This window comes from Zonotrichia albicollis, chromosome 13 (genome assembly GCF_047830755.1).
Source record: "Zonotrichia albicollis isolate bZonAlb1 chromosome 13, bZonAlb1.hap1, whole genome shotgun sequence".
In the NCBI taxonomy this organism is placed as follows: Eukaryota; Metazoa; Chordata; class Aves; order Passeriformes; family Passerellidae; genus Zonotrichia; species Zonotrichia albicollis.
Window position 1 is genome coordinate 588,026 of NC_133831.1, and position 23,380 is coordinate 611,405.

General features: G+C 53.5%; 1 protein-coding gene across 7 annotated transcripts in view; it reads right to left on the reverse strand.

Moving 5' to 3' along the window:
* Positions 1 to 23,380, reverse strand: part of ZFHX3 (zinc finger homeobox 3) — a 376,930-nt gene that overhangs the window by 36,246 nt on the left and 317,304 nt on the right. For all 7 annotated transcript variants that reach the window (XM_074550648.1, XM_074550646.1, XM_074550642.1 and 4 more), the window contains one exon: positions 14,729 to 14,960. In XM_074550648.1, the coding sequence (XP_074406749.1) occupies positions 14,729 to 14,960 (232 nt within the window). The remainder of the gene's footprint in view (positions 1 to 14,728; positions 14,961 to 23,380) is intronic.

A 23,380-nucleotide genomic window follows, 5' to 3' on the forward strand; every position in this document is an offset into this window, starting at 1 on the left:
GATGTCCCCTCCACAGCAGAGGTGATGTCCCCTGTGCACCAGCTGCCCTGTGCCACCCACGGCTCCACCACTCACTGTGCTAACCAGCACATTAGCTACCCAGGCTAATTGGTTTATGGATAACATTAATTACCATGTTGCTCATTAATGGATGAAATCTTTATTGGTTCCATTGATCAGCGGGACTTGTTAGCCGGCCTCCTAACCAATGGCGGATGTAACAAGCTCTCTTATTGGCATATCAATTAATGCAATCAATTTCTGGCCAGCGGCTGCCATTCGCTTCCCTGCTTGTTAGACTGGGGGAGACAGAGTCATGTCAAGTAAGCATTTATTTAAAGGGTTTCTAATTCTTCTTGAGCTGACTTCCCAGCAGGCTTTCTGCCACACAAGGGTTTTCTGCCTCCAGAGACCTTCCCCTTTCCTCCCCTGCAGAATCAGATCTATGACAGTCCCTGCAAACTGAATCATTTCTGTGAAAATATTTATCCAGTCTGGCGAGTAGGAACAGCCGCAGCCAGAGGTATGGGATTGACAAGTCAGACTGTGCAACTATCCCAATTTAACAGACTGGGGAGATTGGCAGGAGCACAAACCTGCTCCCCAAGGACAGATGGGCTCACCAGCCATGCTGCAAAGCCTTCCTGCACATGGACTGATGCTAATTCCAGGGTCAGTTCCCCGAATTAGCATAACTTTGTTAGGGAACAACAAGCCCTGGATCCTTCTGCCCTATCCCACGTCCCAGAGCAAACGCAGACCGTGCCACATGAGGCTGCAGCCACATCCCAGGCGGTGCTTGCAGCCACTTCCCCTGCTCAGCCTGGAAAAGGAGAGCAGGATCACACTGCTCATGGGAGGAATTAGCTGCAGAACCCACGGAGAAACGCCACGGACTCCTGTGGGCCTGGCAGCCTTGGCAGAGCAGTGCTGCCTTGCCGAGCAGGGTGGCACACACAGCACCGAGCTGCTCGTGGTGTGACAGACCCAGGGACCCGAGCCATTCCCCCACGAGCAAGAAGGGGCTTGCAGGAACTGCACAGGAGGCCACTGAGGCTCACAAGGAGTAAGAGCCTCTGCTCTGATTCCCAGGTGTCTGCTCTGTTTTCTTTTGGGGTACTGGCCAGTTTGCTCACAAAGAGCTCCGATCCCACCCTGCTGGCAGGAGGCCCCACCACCCACAGCAATCCCTCCTGGCCTGATCCCCACTCCGCATCTTCACCCAGGTCACCGTGAGGGAAGGATCCTCCCCACCAAACACAATAATAAATCAAACTTTATCAGAGCAGAACTGTGAATCTGTGAAGACTCCAATAATTTCTAGCCATGGGAATAACACCACAAAAGTACTTTTTAAACTAATTACTCAGATTCTGAAGTGCTGCCCTAATGAGCCTTCCTTCTGCCCAGAACTTGCTAAGAGAAAAAAAAATCTACCTTCAGTACAGTAATTACTGCTTTCCCCTTCAAACTTCTAACTGGAGATCAATGCTGCATTTTAAGACTCATTGATTTACAATTAGCCTGGCTTTCCTGCTAAAGTGTTTTTAAAGCAGAGTTTACTTTTATTTTATTTTGAAATCTCAAAGATCTGGTTCTTAGATTTTACATCCTCATGAGAGGTGTGCTGGGAGCTCATAGGTAGGCAGGCACACATCGGAACAAGAAAAGAAAACAGGCTTTGTTATGCTGAGATTAGAAATAAGAGACTGAAATATTTAAGGGATAAACATGAAAAAAGAAGGAGGAAAAGAAACAAAGCTAGAGGAAGGGAAGAAAAGCGGAAAAATAAGAAATGTAATTGCAAGGAGACACAAAAATAAACTGCAGGCTAAGGGAGAGTCACTGCTCGGCGGCTGGGAGCTCTCGGTGCCCTGCTCTCAGCAGCATCCTCAGGAAGGCAGCAGCAGCAGCAGAGCAGCAGCAGAGCAGCAGCAGAGCAGCAGCAGCAGCACAGCTCTGTGCGCTGTGCACAACAAAGCCCTGGCTGCAGCGGTGCGTGCGGCGCCTGCGCAGCGGCTGCGAGCACCCCGTCCCGAGAGGAGAGCAGAGCTCAGCAAGCCAGGCCATTAACAGTTCCTTGCTGACTGCTCCAAACGTGTTCTCTCCACGCCATAGAGATAACAGCCTCGCACACACATCTGCCTGCTCTCCCCTGCCACCCCAGCATCACCTGTGTGGCATCCCCGGCGCTGCACTGCCAGCGCTGCACAGCTGGACGCTGGCACCCACAGAGGCTGCGGGGTCTCCACACCTTGGAGATGCTGCAGACCCAGCAGAGACAGCTCTGGCCGGCCTGCCTCTGAGCAGGGCCTGGGCCCAGAGGCCTCCAGAGGCTCTGCCAAGCTCAGCTGCTCCAGAGGCTATGACCATTCCCAGAGTTTGTAGCACTGCTTGGTTCTGACTCATTTTTGTGTCATTTCTGCTGGGAATGAGCTGCATTGGACAAGCCAGTTCAGCCTCTGCCTCCTGCTTCTCCCTTCAAACCCAACTTAGGAAAGTCTTCCAGGATTAGCCAGAGTAGAGACCCAAGTGGAGACAGCCAGAGGAGCTGGGAAGCAAAGGGAACCGCTGGCCAGGGTTTCCAGTTGTGGGGCCACCACAGCCTGCCCTTCGCTGTGCTCTCACAGGTTTTACTCTTTATCACTGCGGGGTCCCTGGTGCCAGTGGCAGATGATGATCCTGGAGTGATGAAAGCAAAGCAAGAAAACAGGGAAGCATCTCTCCTTTTTGTGTTGCATTTTAGAGAAAGCTGCTTAGCCCCATTTCAAAGACTAATATGAAAAAAGTGCAATTAAATCCTTGAAAAACTGACAGATCAGCAAAACAAAACCACCCGGAGGAGAGCACGATTGAGCCTCATTAAGGAAGAGTTCAGTCTGTTTTTAAAACCTTTCTTAACATTTAGCTGGTACCACTCAGCAGCCGCCACTCCCAACGCGCCTGGTGCAATTAGTGTCAGAACGGAAAGGAAAAAATCAGCCTAGGAAACAGGAATTAAAGCACCAGATCCAGGCAAGGAAAAAGGTTTGGCTGTAGTGAAGCCACCCAAATCTGGCCCCCTCCTCGGGCTCTGCGGCCGCTCCATGAGCTCTCACACACACACACACAGGGCAGAGCAGGCGCTGGGGCAGACCCTGCTGTCCCTGTGTCCCCCTGCCTGTCCCCAAACACGGCATGGCAGCCACAGCCCCGCGAGGGCAGCTCTGCAACACACGGACAGGAGATGACACCGACCCAACAGCAACCACAGCCCCTGCCCTGGACAGCGAGCAAAGGGAGGCACAGGCACAAATGCTGGACAACGAGCAAAGGGAGGCACGGGCACCAATGCTGGACAACGAGCAAAGGGAGGCACGGGCACAAATGCTGCACTGTGCTGGGCAGAGCTGGGCAGGCAGAGCGCGTGATGCTCCAAAGTGCACCCCACACTGCAGCCCCACACTGCACCCCACACTGCACCCCACACTGCACCCCACACTGCACCCCCACACTGCACCCCACACTGCAGCCCCACACTGCACCCCCACACTGCACCCCACACTGCACCCCACACTGCAGCCCCACACTGCACCCCCACACGCCAGAGCTGCTCTCCTGCAGGGGGGTGGGGATGAAGCACATGGGAGATAGCAAAGATGGCAGAGAGATGAAGCCATTTTATTAAATCAGGCAAATTCTAATTTATTCTGGGGAGATGGAGGAGAGAAAATGGATTCATTCTCAGCATGCACACTCCGTATCATCTGATCCAATCCTCACTGCCTCGCCAGAGGGGGAGGGGGCCTCGGCCGGCTGCAGTGCTCCCACAGTCACAGAATCACATTAAAAACCAGGATGATTCTCCTTTTGGATTGTACAGCAGTCACGGGGCAAAGGCTTCTCCCGGGGTGTGAGGTGCCATGCCCTGCTGTCAGCTGTGCCCGGGTTTGGGGGCTTGCCCCTGGGGATGGGGCAGCACGAGCTGCAGGGCCAGCACAGCACGTGCACCATGCAGGCAAAGGAGGCAGACATACATGTGGGAGGAACATCCTGCAGCGATCCTGCACACTGCCATTTTTGGGGTTCACCCCAGCGTGCACCCTCACAGCCAGCAGGGCAATCACCAGCACTCTTCACCAGCAAGAGATGCTGGAATTGAAGTGCCATGTTGGCAGCACTGAGGAGGTTGGTGGGACCTCAGGTGCCCCCATGCACCAGTGCAGAGCACCACCACAACAGCACTGGTGCACGTGAGCACGGGCACGTCAGGCTGCCCATGGCACAGGCAGCACAGGGCGCCCACGGGCCCCAGCAGCACGCAGCAGCTGAGCTCCTCTGGGGCTCCAGACAGTGCTTGGGAGCCGAGGAGCCCACCAGATGCAGCCAGGCTGGAAACCAAGAGTGAGGGCAGCGCTTGTGGTGGGATGGCTCAGGATATCTGAAACGCCACGGGCTGCCGGGTTAGGACAGGCAGGTGGGGACACCCTGTCTTTCCAAGCTCTGTGATTGCTGGCTAAGTGTGATGGGCACAGCTGCCTGACATGCAGAAGCCAAAGGAATTCCTGTTCCAGAAAAGCAATGTCACTGAACAGCACTGCACAGTTTTGGAACAGGGGCCGAGTGAAAATGCAGAGGTTTGGTTAAAAGGCACTGAAGAAAAGCAGCAGGGCTCCTGCTGAGAGGACAGCCATGTCTGGGATGACGGGCCTGCCATCCCACCCGAGGAACAGACACCTGCAGCCCCTCGCTGCCCACACAGGGGACAAGGCCACTCTGGGGGGGACGAGCACAGTGCCAGGGCACCCGGACACAGGCCAAGGAGAGATGCTGCAAAAGCTCCATGGGCACCAAGGTACTGCCCACTTCAGAATTAACTAGAGGAAAATGACAACACCACAGAATTAATTACCAGTGGCCCAGTAAGTCCAGAAAAACAAACAAGACCTTGGGTGAATAAGAAGAATGCCAACCCTGGCCAGGGCAGAATGCCTTGGGCCTCACTGTCCTGCACAGAAATCATCCTAGTCATGCTTGCAATGATTAAATCAACTTTTTCTACAACATCCTTCTGAAAATACTCCCCTGTAGGAGCCCCCCTCCCTAAAACCATCAACACTCATCCCAGCTCAGACTGGGGCCTTGGGGGAACAGCTTTGCAGGAGGGAAAAGGCCAAGAGCCTGCGGAGAGGGGCCAAGGTGCAGCACCTGGAGCACAAATTCCAAACATGAGAAATTCCTGTTTTGCATCCAACTCCAGCAGGGGCAGTGAAGCTGATTTTATGACTTATTTATTTATTTCGTCTTTGATGAACAGAAGGTTAATATAAGAACAACTCCTTGGCAAACCTTTAAGGGTAATTCAAGCGACACTGATGTGAATCAATGTTCCCTTTGTGAACGCATTACTTGGCAGAAACTGGCTTTTTGTAACCCCCTTAAACCTAGCTGGCAAAACAAAAAGAGAAAAAAAAACGTCCTTCAAACAAAAGGATGAGGTGAAAATAAAGAGAGAGTCGACTGCACTTTATTCTCTTTCACAGAAGCAAATGGATTTGGTGCTTTTTATACATTAATCAATCAATATCACTGACTGTACATCAGCGGCGCAGCCAAGTTATGAATGACCTTTCTGGCAAAGAGGACACTTTTAATGCTCATAAGACTGCTCATAGCTTAGCAACTTTCCGAATTTATGCCTGCATGATTGCCCCTGGCAGAAAGGCGCCCGTGAGCTGCCTGTGACAGGGCTCGTCCTTGCCAGGTGGTGCTGCAGGCAGGGAAGGGGCTCAGGGAGGGGGCTGCAGGATGGGGCTGCAGGATGGGAAGGGGCTGCAGGACGGGGCTGCAGGAAGGGAAGGGGCTGCAGGATGGGAAGGGGCTGCAGGAAGGGAAGGGGCTCAGGGAAGGGAAGGGGCTGCAGGCAGGGAAGGGGCTGCAGGCAGGGAAGGGGCTGCAGGATGGGAAGGGGCTGCAGGACGGGGCTGCAGGAAGGGAAAGGGCTGCAGGATGGGGCTGCAGGCAGGGAAGGGGCTGCAGGCAGGGAAGGGGCTGCAGGATGGGAAGGGGCTGCAGGACGGGGCTGCAGGAAGGGAAGGGGCTGCAGGATGGGGCTGCAGGAAGGGAAGGGGCTGCAGGATGGGAAGGGGCTGCAGGATGGGAAGGGGCTGCAGCAGGATGGGAAGGGGCTGCAGGAAGGGAAGGGGCTGCAGGAAGGGAAGGGGCTGCAGGACGGGGCTGCAGGAAGGGAAGGGGCTGCAAGAAGGGAAGGGGCTGCAGGAAGGGAAGGGGCTGCTGCCCTGCACGGCTCCTCCTGGCAGGTCCCTTGGAGCAGCAGGAGACCAGCAGGCCCTGACCCAACACAAACACAGCGCAAGGGCCCCTCCACGCCACACACCCCCAACAGGAGCCAGCAGTGGTGCTGGGGAAGGCAGACGTGGCTGCCCCAGTGAGTGGAACGGCCGCGCTGAGCAGGGCTGGCAAAGGCCAAATTAATCCCATTGTTTGGCCACAAAGGAGGCAGCAAAGTAGCAGTGGAGGCCAAGGAACAATCCCAACACTCAGCCCTAATTCAACCTTCATCACCATGAGGAGGGGATGGAAAAGGCCAGAATGCTCCAGCTTAATTGGTAACCAGAGAAGGTGCAGCAGTGCAGAGATGGGCAGCCACGTCAGCTGTGCCCCTGGTGCCCCAACCCTAACCCCTAACCCTGGGGAGGGATGGGGGGCACGCAGGGCCCCGCACACACCATCCAGAGCAACACTGAGATGCAGGGGTTTGGGGCCCAGGCTGGGGCACCCAGTGCGGATTCTGGGGTGCACCGTGTGGAGAGGCCTGCACATCCCTGCAGACCAGCACAAACCTGCCCCTGACACACTGACAGGGGACCAAAAAACCCAAACCACTGCTATCTATTTAATGAAGCAACCACACACGAATGAAAAGCCTGAAAAGGGGTAGGAGGAAGTACAGAGAAGGAGGGGGCTCAGGCTCTTGGAGCTGAAGGTGGCCTTCACAGGAGCATCCAAGTGAAGGTTCAGCAGAGTCAGACCAACACTGAGTCTCTCACTCACCACTTTCAGAAGGACTGACACAGAAAAGGGAGAAAAATGCAAATTGGAAGCAAATACAGATAATAATTTCTCATACAGCTCCCAATTAACCTTTGGAACTTGTGGCCTCAAGAAATCACTGAGGTCAAAACAAAATACATGGCAAAGGCATTGAGAAGTGCAACTCAGAAAAGCAAACTGAGTATTGGGACAAGAGAGAAACCCTCTTGCTTAAGGGCATGAACTGAATTTTAGTAGGAACAAGGATGAGACCTCGATTTGGGTAGGTTATTATTTGTTTATGGGCCCCCAGATTTCCCTCTGAGGCAGTCAGAGCAGGCAGGACACTGGTGCTGACAGGCACGTTATTAGCCAATCTTAGAGTTTTAGTGGAAAAATAAATGCATGTGGTAGCTCCCTCCCAGGCAGCTCTGAGGATGTTAATGTCATCACCAGAGGATCAATAGGCCGTGCAGGAGGGACAGGGGCAAGTGCATTTCAGAAGCACAGGCAGACACAAGACCGGAGCAGGATGAGCAGAGGGGCCCAAGGTGCACACACAGCAGTGGCAATGCTGGCGTGGGCCAGGCCAGGGGTCACTGCCAGCTGCTGCAAACCCTTGTTTCGCCATCACCCCACTGAAAATGTATGGAATCTCATTCTGCCTATGGCTTGTACAGAAAAAAAGGAATCCAATTCAGAACCCAAGCTGTATATCTCTTGCAATTAAATCCACAACCTACAGATTAGAGGTGGAGGAGAGCACTCCCTATTCTCACAATGCCCCCTCTGAACAGAGGTCTCAACTTTCTCATTCAGGGCAGTGTGTTGGCTTTGCATGGTGAGGTTTGGGTAGCAGACCATCAGACATGTGCTCCTGCAGCAGATGAACTATGGGAGAGCCACGCAGGGACAAGGCAGAACAGCCAGGAAAGGAGTGATGCCCTGCACGGATATTCCCTGGAGAGGAGAGGTGCAAGGACATCCTGTTACAGTGCTGAGCATGACCCTGCAGGCTTGTATCAGCTTTGATAAACAAATGATCTTTCACTCAGGACAGTGAAGCCTGTAGCTCCAAATGGGCATGTTTGGTGGCAGCAGGCTTCCAACCCACCTTCCAAACAGGCACACCAGCGTGCTGCTCCAGGCCTGCCCTGTTCCACTGCTCACTCACAAACCAGCCAAACACCCTCGCTGCCCTTTAACACAGAGCCTGTGCCCAGCTGAACCTGAGCGACCTTTCCTGCCTGCCCCTGTCCCTGCCAGGCTGGCACTGGGCATCCAGCAGGGCACGAGGCCCTGAGGGACCACCAGAGCTCTGTGCTGAACCTCCAGCCCCTCCCAGCGCAGCCAGCAGTGGGACGAGAGGAGAGACTCCAAACTAATACACCAACAACAGCACAGCAGCCAGGCAGCTCTATCAGCTCATTAACCTGCCAACACAGGGGGAGGCGCTTGCTCCAGAGAGATTTAATCTGAAGCCCAGCACCACAGCAAGGGAGAAAACAGAAGCACAGCAATGGCTACAAGAGTCAGACCTGTGGGAAGGTGCTGTATGGGAGCTGCTGCAAGAGTCTCTGAGAGAAACATCGTAAATCAGGGCTAAAAGTGGAGGAACAGTTGCTGGAGAACGTCTAAGGTCTTGGAGGGTTTCTTTCTCTTTGTGGCACCAGCAGAAGATCAAAGCAGGGGTTTGGTCACACACAGCCCCTGAGCAGGGGCGAGTCTGGGACAGAAGCAGCACAGCCCCACTGATGGGACCTTCACCAGGAGGCCAGCCTGCCACCAGTGTGAATCCCACGTCACCCACATGGACATTCACCTGCTCCAACACACCTGGGGACATGCTGCAGTACCTGCAAGGTCTTCAAAGCTCTACTGGTTCACCCCTCACAGGGAGGGACCTTCAGTCCTCAACCCACACCACGGAACAGCCACCTCCAAGTCCTCAGGAGAACAGTTCCCTATTCTAAATTGTGCAGGAGAAAGGGGAAATGAGAAACAGGGAAGAGAAGCAGAAGGCGCAGCGGGCTCCATGCCCTGGGCACTGGCAGCAGAGCCTCAGGGACAGAGCTCCAAGAGACTGGGATGCCACTCCTGAGCCCCAAGGGAAACACAGCTCAGGGAGACTCTTGAGAGCTGGGCTTCAACACACAGAAAAAAGCAGAGAGGAGGGACTGGGAGCCTCGCAGTGTTGTACTGCAGCATCTGGTGATGCTTCCTCTTTTACTTGTCCTAAGTGGAAAGGGCTTTAAGATGCAGTCGAACAAGAAAAACATCCTAGAACAAGTCAGCTGTCAGAGCTTCCTCTCTTTCTGCTTAATGAAAGCCACGAGCAGCCCAGGACAAGGGGAGGAGGAGCAGGATGGAGTCTGTGGGATTCCTGCCACGGCTGGGTGCTGCTGCCCTGTCATTCTCCAGATGCTGCAGCCTTTGGGCAGCTTCTGCTACAGCCCCCCTCTACCAGGGGCACAGGAAAAGAGGCACAACCAACTTTAATAAAAACAAAATTAAAATGATTAAACCTCTCATATCCTTTCGAGATTATCTCTGCTGCTGCTTGGTCAGAGCAGAGCTAAGGCACAAATGCTCTTGACTTTAAACTCAAAACCAACCCTAAAAAATAAAATAAAAAAAACCAAAAAACAAAGGAAATCTCCTTCTGCCAGATATTAAAGAGAACCAACTTTATCCCTGCATTCTGTGGACCCAGACCTCAACCCAACTGGAAAAGGACAGAGAGATGCTGCTGGGATGGGGATGGGGCTCTCCAAAATGTAGGTGGGAGAAAGGACGCAAGGAGGGAAGAGATAGAAATTATGTTACAGGACAGTACCAGGAAAGACCCCTAAAAGTTCCTCAGACTGCTGGACTCTCCTCGTGTCCTCAGGCCTTCTGAAGGAGCCAACCTGATCCACGGCTGCTGGAAACACTTTTGCTGGATTTCAATGACCATTAAAGCAAACTGAAACTAAAGCAGAACCAAAAGCTTCCCCTGTCTCTCTGCCTGACCATGGAGGAGAGGCTCTGTCATCTGCCCAGACTTGGGATGGCCCTCAGAGGAGAGACCTTTCCAGAAATACTGTGACTCTGTTAGGAACTTGCTGAAAGGTAAAAGGTCCTGAAGCCATTCAATCCATTAAAAAATGGAAACGAAGCTGAGCAGGGACTGCATTTACACACAGCACTCTGGAAACAGAGCTGAGCAGGGGCTGCATTTACACACAGCACTCTGGAAACAGAGCTGAGCAGGGACTACAGACCCCTGCCCTCGGGGCTTACAGAGCACACACTGGGAAAAGGCAGGACCGAGTTTTGGAGAGGGAGAGGCAGAAAGCCCAGGAGCTACAGATGAAGCTGGGCAGCACTTGGTGCTTGCACACAGAGCTCAGGCTGTAACCTGGGCTGGCAGATTACTCAATGTGTCCAACAAGGACAAGCCTGGAAGTTACTTCCCCAGCCCTCTGCACAGATTTCAGCCATGTAACTGTGGCATCATGACCAGGGCCAGAGCTGCAGAGTGGTTTTGACTGGCAGATGCTGCAGCATGGGCTCCGTGTGCTCTTCTCCTGCAGGCACCATACAGGTTATCTGCTTGGTAAGTTTTTAATTGCTCTGTGAAATCAAGTCCCATGAAAAACTGGAGAGAGATTACAAAGCAAACTGGTGATTTCTTTCCAAAACCCTCCATTACCTCCATCAGAAGTTGGAGACTGACAGGTGTCATTAAGAATGACCACACTGTCTCTAATGGAGACCAAGTGGAGGACATCAGATCCCACTAAATTTATTTTAAGCAGGGAGAAATATGATTTATGACTACCAACTTTCACTTCACAAGTTCTACTGGAAGTAGCTATCATGAGTCTGCTATCATGAAAAATCCACCCCAAAGGCACATCTCACAGCCCTGCTGTAACAAACTCCATGCGTGACGATGATGAAGGAATGGCATGACTCAGTGCGCGGAGGGGCAGCTGTCTGCAGGTGACACAGGCAGAGTCAGGCTGCTGTCATGCTGAGGTTGGGAACCACCGGTTTTAAACCACGTGGGGTTTTCTCATCTGAATACTGCTTTGGCTATACTGTGGCTCTGTTTACACACTTGGTTTCATTAAAGATTCACATCCCATTGCAGCCTGCAGCTCCCGGCCCTGCAAAGGTCAAACACCGACACGCGAGGGAGATGCGGGCACACACACAGGGCAGCTCTGCCCGCGGGGCAGAGGCAGGGGGAGCAGGGCTCTGAGCGTGCCCCCTCCCCAGGAGCCAGCAGCTTTCCGGGGGGCTCAGAGCAGAGCTTTGCAGTGAAGGTGTTCCCCAAAACAACCCCGTCTGGAGCACACAGCCCTGGGCACACCCTGTGCACGCTGCCCGAGCTGCGGAGAGGGCTGTGCTGCGCCATGCCTTCTGCGACGAAGGAAACACTTCCAAAGTCAGAATGAAAATTCGATGCAGGTTGTTTCACATTTGTTTCTGTCATTATCTAATGAGCTGTAAGTGCATTCATCCAACATCTTGAGAACATTTTGGTTTTTATTATGGCCACTCTTTCTTTACTTTTTTCTTCTCTAAACCCCCATCATTAAAAATCAATTAGCTTATGGGGTAACATTACACAGATGCTGCTGCAGCAAGGGGCTGACATCTGCAGTGGCAGCAGCTCAGATACCACAGCCAGAGATGTTCAGAAATGCCCTGAGAGGACAAAGCCCCCTTCCCTGAAGCTGTGTTCTCTCTGATCAACAAACCAGCTGAACTTCCAGCGCTCCCCCATCTCCTGCGTAATGAGCACACTTCTCAAAGCACAAAGAAAAGTTTAATTGTCTTTAATTACCCAGTTCAGGGAGGACTGGGTTTCCTGCCTGATGTCCGTATAATTTCCCTGCCAACAGCTTCATCATCCCCTTACTGGCTGCGAGGGCAGATCCCAATGCTCTTCCCCAAAAGCCACCCGGTTTTTGGAGAGGGCCGAGGGGTGGCACAGGCAGGGACAAAGTCCCCGTGTCCCTGGAGCGCTGCTCAGGCTGCCTGGCTGCTGCAGGGTGGGAGGGAGCGAGCTGCAACTAATGTGCAATCAAGAACCATCACAATTACAAATGTAAATGAACAGGCAATTGGCACTGACCTTTGCAGATTGTTAGAGGACTAATTAAGGTGTGATCAGAGCTCTTCCAACAGATTGAGATGCATCTACACAAGCAAATATCTACTCACTATCTCCAGACAGCACTGCTCTCTCCTACATGCTGCAGGCAGCAGCGAGTAGGTACACACAGAGTAGGTGCACACAGAGTAGTACAGACAGAGCAGGCACACACAGAGTAGGTGCACACAGAGTAGTACAGACAGAGCAGGCACACACAGAGTAGATACACGCAGAGCAGCACACGCAGCGTTCAGCCCCAGCAGCAGCACTCAGCACAGCAAAGGGATGGAGCAGGAGGGCAATGGGCAGTGAGGTGACTCCACTGCAGCACACGAGGCCACGGGACACAACACGCCTCTGCACCTGGACTGCAGCACAGCAACAACAGCCACTGTCCCTTTGTGCCCCAGACTGTCACAGACCAGCAAAGCGCCATGGACAAGTGCCCGTCGAGGTGTCTGAGCCTCGTATCCAACACCACAGAGACGCCGTGCCAAAAGGCAGTGGGAAAAGTCCAGCCAGAGGTCAGGAAACAGCAATGAACACCTTGGTGGGGACTGATGGGGACACAGGAGAGACCCTGCCAGAGAGCAGGAGGAGACACAGGGCACAGACCGACACTGTCCCTGTGTCCCCCAGCCGAGCATCCCCACACCTGGGGGATGCAATGGGATCACAGTGAGTGGAGATGGGAGCTCCCCTTCTTTCCCTGGGGGTTACAGCAGCTTCTCATCCACACCTGACCCCCATCCCTGCAGGGATGCCTGGCCCAGCACACCACTGAGGTGCCCCGCTTCGACCAGCTGAACCACGGGCCCCAGGAGTGCTTGAAATTAAGTATCTCAGTATCTCAGCTTAAAGTGACTTGCAAAACCAACCCAAGATACCCCTTTGCCTTCTGCAGCCTTATTCTTGCTTGTATTCATAACCTTTGAAATACAATATGATCAAGAAATTGTGTCTTGTTTGCTGTCAGTTTTTGTTGAAGAACCAACAAGCTTAAAGGAAATCAAAATATTTGTAAATCGAGCTTTCCTTTCAGTGACTTGTCAGGACTTTTACTTCAAAAATAACACATTTTTTAAAACGGTCACCAAAGGTTTTCAGTCCCAGCCAGTCAGCTCCTGCCCTCCCAGTACCTGCCATGTCCTAATCTGGGCGGTCGGACAGCACAGATAAGGTTTGTACAGTAAAAGACAAGGCAAACAGAAATTTCTAGAGTAAACAAGGTTTTCAAGGTTGTTCTGTCTATCACAAAGGGCACGGATGGTTTCCCCTCCCTGCTCATTTTGCATCTAAGCGGCTCAGAACGCAGAGCCGTGCCCAAAGAGCCCTTGGAGCTGGGGATGCTTTCCTGGGCATGGGCGGCTGTCCCCGCTGTCCCCCGGGCTGGTGGCAGTGCCACGCTCCTGTTGTCACCGTGGCCTTTGGGGAGCGAGCTCCCTGCTCTCACTCTGCTGGGCCACCAGGGTCACAGACTGGGCAGCTGCTTCCACAAGACTGAATTTAACTCTTGATGAAACATCTCCTGTCCCACTCTTGGGGTGTTGTGGGTTTATTTCAGATCCTCATTATTCACAGACATAACAGCAACGAGACCCAGACCCAGACGGGAATTCCAGGGACATTTCTGAAACCCACATGCTCTCCCTCAGCTGCTGTCCCTTCTCAAGCCTCTCAGTCAAGATCACCCTCCTTGTCTCCATGAGCATTCACTGCAGAATGCCAGTTCCCCAGACGGCTGTTTGTAGGATTTACCCATTTTCACAGCAGCCATAAAGCAATGTCCTGCTTGGAGCTATGAGGGTTGTGAAGGGTTTTGCTCCAGCACATCGTGCCTTGAGCACACAAACCAGCTGACCCAGGATGATTCTCCCCCTCCCTCCGGAAGGGCTTCAGGAGACCTGGGTTTTTCAGAACATTCAAAACGTCTCAATCCATTACATGACTAAACAAAGTACAGTCTTTACTCCATCCAGCCTAGCTGCTCTTTTCAGGCACACTAACTCCTGCTGGATTCGCAGCTGCAATCCCAGCCCTATGATCTGTGTGAGCAAATGTTTCACACAAGCCCTTCACTGCAGAGGGGACATGGCAAGCAGACGTGGCAAACTCACATGTCCTGCCCACCCCTTTTGCCCAGCTCCTCCTCCCAGTCCAGAGTGGCTGCAGTACCAGAAATCAGTGCCAAGCTGGCACAGCTTATGCTGGTGCTCAGGGCATCACCTGACTCATTGCAAAACATCTACTGGTGCACTGTTTGTGGAGTTGTCCACATATGACAGTATCTTTAGATACTCATACAGTATTCCAGGGTTTAAGACACCGACCTGAACCAACACACACACTTCAACCTCGCAAACCCCACCTCAGGCAGGTGGGATTCCTGGAACGTGTTACTGATAATGACCATTATGATAATTACTGATTAGCTGTCAGCGCCCAGCAGGGAGCAGAGGCAGGGCCATGGCCCCGTTTGTCCCCAGCAGCACAGAGGGTCAGAGCCCTCGCCCGGCCCCGCTCACGCCCAGCAGCAGCAGCACTCACCAGCCTCGGCAGCCGGGCACTTGCGGATGGTGAAGATCTGCCCCAGGTCCTCCTCCTCCTCAGGAAGGCCCTTCTGGAGGCGCTGCAGCTTCCGCAGGCTTTCGCTGCGCTGGTGCTTCATGGAGCGCACGTGCTGGATCAGGTTCAGCTTGGCCTTGGTGGAGTAGTTACACAGCACACAGTGGTAGTAGCAGCTTTCCCCTTCCACCCCGCTCTCATGGTGCTGCAGATGCTGTGGGGAGCAGAGAGAGGGATGTCAGTGACCTTCATCACCCCCAGCCTCCTGGGTTAGCCCACTGTAAATCGCTAAAAGCCACCTGGGAATCAGTTAAGGAACCACATTTTGACACAGATCCACTGAGACAACGCCTGTTTGTTCCAAGGTATTGCACCATCTCCTGATGAAGAGCACAAAAACCAAAATGCACGGAAATGGGCCCAAAGCACAGAGGGACACAGCCAACACCATCTCCCTCAGCGAGGGAAAGCACCAGACACAGCAGTACCACCTGCTCACAACCCACTCAGGGCTCATTCCTTCACACTCACACCTTGTCCTGGGAGGGGATCCAACTGCATAACAAACTCAACATTAAATTTGGTGAATTCTCATGGAAAACTAGGAAGAGTAAAATCAAAGCAACCCTAGGACACAACAAATCCACTAGATAAAGAGGTCCCGGACACAGTGTTTGGAAGCAGGGTGCAGAGACATTCTGTCCATCATCCAACTCTCTGCTCTCTGGCATCCAGGATTTACTCCCTTGGATCAGGAAGGAAGCAGCAGCCTGGCCTGCAAGATGGCTGTGATCTTGGCTGAAAAGCCAATGGTGAGCCCACAGCCAGGTACTGCCTGGAAAAACCCTGTCCCCTCCCTGGCTGTGCAGTCACAGCCAGCACAGCCCATGCTGGAGTATCATACCACAATTATCTGGCAAAACCCATCAATCCCCTGGTACACAGGTCCCTGCCTCTGGGGAAGCAAGCAGCCATTTCCTGTCATGGATCCCACAGACATGGACATTCTTTCTGGGAAGCAGAGGGTAGAATTCACCCTGCACAGCCACACTGGCCGCCACAGCACAGCTGTGTCCCTTCCCCCTGGGCAGCAGTAAGGGAGTGTCACTTGCTGAGAAAAAATGAATACCAAGGTGAAACAACACGAGATCCCTCCATGAAGGCCTTTGGTGTTTCCACAGCTGAACTGTTAGGTGTGTTATTGCACACCCAACAGTTCAGCTGTGCAATACTGCCTGCCAGCTCCTTCCATCCAACCCCGAGACCTCCCTGAGTCTTTGTGTCATCTCATGGAGCTCTTTCCTCAGCACGCTCTTGGCCCGAGGCACAAGTACAGCGATTTGGACAGGATCTTGAGGTTTGTCAATCAAAAATATTGCCTACGTGCAGCCAGGACCTTCTAGTAAAAAATTCTGATGCTTATTATCTCAGTTACAGCTGAGATAAGATTAAAGACACATATTACCCAGCGCTGTGTGCCGTGCTCACACGGAGGAAGGAGAGCCCTCTGAGTCTAGGAATGATTAAAAATAGGATATGAGCTGATGCTGAGGCTCCTCATTGGAAGAGCAAGGAAAGAGAATAAATGTATTCTAGATCTGGCTAATTAGACGAGCCTCTTTTGGGATCACGATGTATTTAATTAAATTCACTGTAATATTTGAAGAATCCACGAGGGCACTAATCCCACTGGTGCCCTCAAAAGATTTTTTGCTGTTTTCCCTTATAAGAACTTCTTCCTCATCTCATTTCTATTGTTTGCATGCGTTACCCTCTTCCTGAGCCAGAAAAAGACGAATGGCTTAAGGCACGAAAGGTCAGCGAGCCCGCCACGAGAGCGGCGTGCCCATCGCAGGCAGCGCAGCCTCGCCAGCCTGGCTCTGCTGCGGCCATGCCACCCTGGCTCACCCTGCTGCCACAGCCTCCCTGGCTCACCCTGCTGCCACTGCCACAGCCTCCCTGGCTCACCCTGCTGCCACTGCCACGGCCTCCCTGGCTCACCCTGCTGCCACGGCCTCCCTGGCTCACCCTGCTGCCACTGCCACGGCCTCCCTGGCTCACCCTGCTGCCACTGCCACGGCCTCCCTGGCTCACCCTGCTGCCACTGCCACAGCCTCCCTGGCTCACCCTGCTGCCACAGCCTCCCTGGCTCACGCTGCTGCCACAGCCTCCCTGGCTCACGCTGCTGCCACAGCCTCCCTGGTTCACCCTGCTGCCACAGCCTCCCCTGGCTCACCCTGCTGCCACAGCCTCCCCTGGCTCACCCTGCTGCCACTGCCACAGCCTCCCCTGGCTCACCCTGCTGCCACAGCCTCCCTGGCTCACCCTGCTGCCACTGCCTCAGCCTCCCTGGCTCTGCTGCTGCCACTGCCACAGCCTCCCTGGCTCACCCTGCTGCCACAGCCTCCCTGGCTCACGCTGCTGCCGGCCTGGCTGTGCCTGAGCCCACCACAGCCGTCCCCTGCCCTGAGCCTACAGCCTACCCCTGCCACAGCCTCCTGATCCCATCCTGCTGCCGGCCTGGCTCTGGCTCCAGGAGCCACCCCAGCCCCATCCATCCCCAGGAGCCACCCCAGCCCCGTCCATCCCCAGGAGCCACACCAGCCCCGTCCATCCCCAGGACCCACACCAGCCCTGTTCTCAGGACCCACACCAGCCCCGTCCATCCCCAGGACCCACACCAGCCCTGTTCTCAGGAGCCAACCCAGCCCCGTCCATCCCCAGGAGCCACACCAGCCCCATCCTCCCATCCCACACACCCCGTGCTGAGCTCGGGAAGTGCCCACGGGCTCAGCAGCAGCTCCTGCGCCGAGCCAGAGAAAACCCCCAGTGAGCAATTAGAGAAAAATCCGGTCACGGGTTCAAGGAAATATTAAGGACATGGTCTCTGTGGAACCAGAGGCACAGTCTGCACTGCTCTCATTTAAACGGGGGTTTTAGGAAAACATTTGTTTTAAACAGTTTAGTAAGTGTGTCTTGTTTCATGCTCCCGTCTTGCTTCCTCTCAAGCACCTCTTGTGCTGGGTCAGCCTCACCTGCCCACAGTGCAGGAGGAGCCACGGGCTGAGGGTGCCCCAAGCCCAGCCTGGGCACACGCACCTGGTTCAATCCACCCTGCAGGGGAGGAAAGGAGCAGCCCAGAGAAAGCAGACACCAGGGCCGAGCCAGTCCGAGCCGCGAGCTGCTGAGGCCATGAAATGTTGTCCAAGTACGTGTAGTTATTGCCCATCACACTGTTAAACTTCCCCCTTGTGAGAATTTATCCGTATCACAGGAAACAAATTCAAAATACTAAACCAGAACCTTGTTAGAAGACAAATCAACTCGAAAATCAAAAGAATGTATTGTTCCAAGGAAAACCAACCAACTTCTGTCAGAAAACATCGATTTCTGTGAGTCTGAGGGGGTGTTCCCCCCTCCCTCTCCACAATAGGAAACTTCCAACATCTGGTTCTTCACGCATGGCATGCAAAATATTGATCAGGGTGAGTCAAAGCTACACTTCAAATCAGAAACAGAGAGAGGAACGCTCTGATGGAAACCATACGGCTCAGGAGTGCAGCTCCCTGGGGACAGGGGCGTTCCTGTCCTGCACCAAGCACGGCCCCCAGCACCTGTCCCCACACACACACCCCCCAAACCAGCCCGGGCCGGCCCAGGGGCCTCATCTCCCTGCTCTGCCCCAGCTCGGTGCCAGCTGCCCCTCGGTGTGCCCCTGCTCTGCCCTGGCCCCGCGGTGTGGCCGGGGTGGCGCTGCCCTGGTGGCACTGCTCCACTGGCACTGCCCCAGTGCCACTGCTCCACTGGCACTGCCCCGGTGGCACTGCTCCACTGGCACTGCTCCACTGGCATCGCTCCACTGGCACTGCCCCAGTGCCACTGCCCTGGTGGCACCGCTCCACTGGCACTGCCCCGGTGCCAGGCTGGCCAGTCTCGCCACACCAACTGTCCAGCCATCACTGTCCAGTGTCTGCCTCAGAACTGCTTTATTCTGCTAAGCAGAAAATGCTCACAGGGTACAACTCACAGGGTCACTGGCAGTCTGCAGAAAGCTCCTCCACAGCACTTGCCAGCACTCCCACTTCACAGCATACCCTGCCATGAATACAAAGCCCACTCCACTAACCGGAGCTTCTTGAAAAAGACGTTGTCAGGCTTCAACATTGGCAGAGATTTTCTCCACATGTAACACTTTTCGTACCTCTGAACTCAGCACTCAGCTCTGTTAGGATGGGTAAAGCAGTGATTTCAAAGAATTGACAGATGCAGCTGGGGAAGAAGGAGCCAAAAATCTGCTGGAAGGTCACAAAAGCCACAGAAAGAAGCAGCACCACAGAGGTGCACTGCGCTGGCTTCCTCCTACAAGCACTGATGCTGAGCAGCCCCAGTGAGCAGAACCAGCACACGAAGCAGGCAGAGCCTCAGCGCTCACTGGGAGAGGCTGACCCAGGCTCAGGAGCTGCTGGAACCACTGCGGCCCTGCCAGCAGACCCGCAGCACAGGAGAAACCCAGAGACTGCCTCTTGCTCGGAGTGAGGTCAGACAGGGGCAATCAGTCACAGGCTTGGTAGGAAACCCCTCAGTGCCATGAGGACTGTGCGGCCCTGGGGAGGGACACGAGGTGACCCCTACAGTGGGGGCTGTGGGTCACCACAGAAAGGGACCCGACCCCGCTGCAGACCTCAGGGGCCTCGCGAGCATCTCCCGGCCCCGTGTGCCTCTGATGTGCTGCACAAGATAAATCACACAGCCCTGCAAGAGAAGAATCTGAATTTTTAATGAAAGTCATGTGGATGCAGCTGTCTGATGCTGGTCTGTTCCAAGTACTCCATAAAAGTCAGGGCTGGCCAATCCATCTTGCTCTCCTTTCACACCTGCAGCCCCAGCTGGAATTTCCTGGGCGGGGGGCGGCAGTGGGACCCGCGCTGGGCAGGGCTGCAGCGCCAGCAGCCTCCCCTCCTGCAAGGGGGGAAAGCGACCCTGCATCCAGCAGCACCTCCAAAAGCTCAACTTCTGCTCTGTCATATCCAGCCAACGTGCTGAATTGTTTACTGTTTCCAGAGGAGCAGGGTTACAAACCCTGCCCTGCTCCTGCCTCCGTGCTGCAGCGCCAGCACTCCCTGAGCTTGTGGCAACTGCTTATCTTATCCTTATCTTTCTTACCTAGAGGCTGGGAATGTGGCACTCCCTTGTGCCACAGAGCCTGAGGTACCAGGCCAAGTTCCCAAGAACAGACACAACTGTCCCCATTAACAGCCCATCCCTACACCCCAGCACATCTCTATTTCCTGAGCCCTCCAGCCCTGCCTGCAATAACTGAACGCCACTTGCTCTCCTTGTTAGCCATGTAGCCATGCTGCAAGGTTTTGGGATCCCCCACAAACCCAAACGCGACCCAGCAAATGGGGCTTGCTCCACCAGCCCTTGAAGTCTCATTAAAAGCCAAATATTGCTCAGCCCAAGGATGGAGAGCTCAGCATGGATTTTACTGAACGTTAAATCAACCAGCAAGCATAGCCAGCAAACTCTGTGGCACTTTAACTTTAAATAATGCAATAATTATTGAATTTCCTTTTTATAACTGAAGTGCTGGAATGTAAACAATGGGGCTGTAATTGCAGGAAGGGGGGATCAATAGAGGCAATCGTTTTCAGCCATGTTAATTGTAAATACAATTGCTCCAAGATGTCAGCCTCGTTCTTCTCGCTCCCAGAATCATCCTAACGGATGACAGAGTCCAACTTTCCCATTACAGCTGTTCGTTCCTTTAAGAGGTTCTCAATCAGGTCTGATCAATCTGTCAAGATAATGCATAGAGTAAGTAAGACTCTTCCAAACACAAGCTCCCAATCAATAGCCCGGACCTGCTTAATGAGGAGGGGCTAAAGCCCAGGGGGAGGCACAGTCCCAGCTACTGCTCGGCTTCAGCAGCCAACTTCTTCCCAGGGTCTTGGAGCAGCTCCTAACAAGGACATTGTTTATGCTGCCCGTGATGAGCAGCATCCCTGCACACCCACAGTCCCATGGCTCTGTGCACAGAGAACAACAGAGCTTAACAGAAAGCAAGTGCCAAGAAAGGCTGAACTTGTAATCACAGCCCCCACACCTTTTTAGTTGTGCAACAGACCTGCAAGCACTAATTAATCATTCCTTGGAAGAGACGCCCGAAGGCGCAAACCTGTGTGGGGACAGCTGACAGCCAAGAGCTTCACCAAGACTCCTCCTGTGGCAGACTTCCTTGCCATGTCTCGAGGAAGGACAAGGCGCACGGGGAGCCAGCACTGGCCCAGCTGTGCAGGGGAAGCAGAGCGGGATGCTGGCTGAAGAGCTCCCGAGGAGGGAGGAGATGCCGAGGGAGCAGCCAGAGGTGCTGTGTCCAGCTGCAGTGCCCGACTCCAGCAGCACAGGCACCCCTTGCACACCTGGGTCACCGTACAGCAGCCCAGAGAGCGGGGAAGGAACAGCTCTGACTGCACCTGGGCACCCTCCTAACAGCATCCAACTCCCTCTTCTGCCGACACAGGAGATCCACCCTTGGGCAACTACAACTTAACTGCAGAGAATCTTCCAGCTCCCCAAAATCTCCGCTGGGAGAACAAGCGCTGCTGCACATGGAGATGCACACAGAGCGTGAGTATCGATCCTGCTAATTATAGTGCTGAAGCCACAGCACCATGAGAGCACATTTCCTCTCTGCTGGCCTGTAAAGTGCTGCCCTTCCACCCTGCACGGCCCTGCCCGGCTGTGGCTGCAGCACAGGGCCCAGCACAGCCCTGCAAGGGCACCTCTGGCCAACAGGAGCCAACAAACTCCACACAAAGTGACCTCTTCCCTCCTGGGACAGCCTCACCCAGCAGCTCCTGTGGGCAGCACAGACTTGGGAATGGCTGAACTCTCGCAACTGAACCAAAGCCTGCATTTGGGACATTCCAATCCTCAGGAAAGCATACCGTTTTGTCACTTCATACTTCCATGGATGCTGCCATCCCTGGAGGAACACGGAGGAAAAGCTGCACTTTTGCCAGAAAAGCACTGTATGGACAACAATAGGATGGACTGATCAAAAAAGAAAAGAATATTTGTGCCAGAAAGCAGCAACATCACCAAGGAAGAGACTCAGGGGTTCCAGCCCACTCCTATCTCAGCAGTGGGACAGGCAGGAGCTGAGGAATTCAGGGAGCCCTGTCTTTTCCAGGGTCAGGAAAACAAATGGGTAAAAAACAACTGAAGACAGTAACCATAAGCAGGCCTCACAATGCCACTGCCCAGACATTTATAACACATTTTGTACATCTACTTGAAAATAATCAGTTCAGTGTCAGTTGCTAAGCTGTGAACACTCAGGTGAACCAGAGCAGCCTGGGAATATGGAAAAACACTGGATAAAAAGTAAATTACGTAATCAAAAGTCTGGGGGGAACCTGGAAAGACAGCAGGATTGAAATCTGTTGTCCATATTGTAGTTGTGCAGCTGCTGAGAGATTGAAGAGGGCTTTCTGTAACAGAGAGCCAGGCTGGGGCTCTCCCTGCCGGGGATGGTGGGTTTCCTGTGGCAGCCAGGGCAAGGATCCCTGTGTGACACAGGAGGGCTCTCGAGGGGCCCTGATGCAGCACACTCCTTGGTCCTGTGCTGATAACACAGCTCGGAAAATGCAGCTCGCTTTGCCACCCAAACCCCTCTCCACGTGTGGAGCCTGCTTTAAGGATTTGAATTAAAATGTTTTTTTCCACCCCCATTAAGTCTTTTGGAGAGGAACCAATGGTCTCAGAAGGAAAAGCCTGAGGACTGTGCGACACCCCTGTGTCCCAAAGTGCAGGGGCAGCCAGGGACTGCTGTAATAATGCACCATGGAACCGTGTGGGACCCTGCACCAGACATGAAACACAGCCTGAGCTCACACTGTTTAATAAAACACTATGGACACAGATCAGTTCCCCTCGTCTGGGATTTACTGCTTCATCCATCTCCAGGGAAGCTGTGATGGGCTGAAGCTTTCCTGGTTTTCACACTGCTTCCTTCTAACTTCTTACAGCACTGTACCCCTCAACTCCCAGCAGATAACCAAAACCAGTAACAGCAACGCACAAGACAATTGCTCAATCATCTCCATAAATCACAGAGTATCAGTATCAAAGACATGGAGGACACGATCTCCCTGTGCAGAAGCCAACAGAGATCCTTGGAAAAACAAAAGACTCAGCCCATCCTTTGCCCGCAGTCCACAACAAGGATTTTTCAACATCAGGTGATAAGGGAGGAAGGAAAACTAAAGGATGCCATGATGGACTAATATGACAGAATGGGAGCAGAAAGAGGAAATATATAATACTCCCTTCTCCAGGGGCACAGGCTGCAGGGCTGGGCACCAGGCTGGGCAGCAGAGCACCAGCTGAGACACGTGTTGGCATCAGCCTACCCTGAACAAGATCTGAAGCTGATTTCAGACCACACTGCCAAGGTAAGTTCTTTGAGTGTCTGTGAAACACAAACAGAACACAAGCACCACGGAAATGCCCATGAGAAAATAAATAATTCTTCATTCAGTGAAAGCTTTGGATTGTATTTAGACAAAGCCTGGGGCAATGTAATGAAAGAGGAAGATAAAAAGAAATGGAATAATTACTCACAGAATG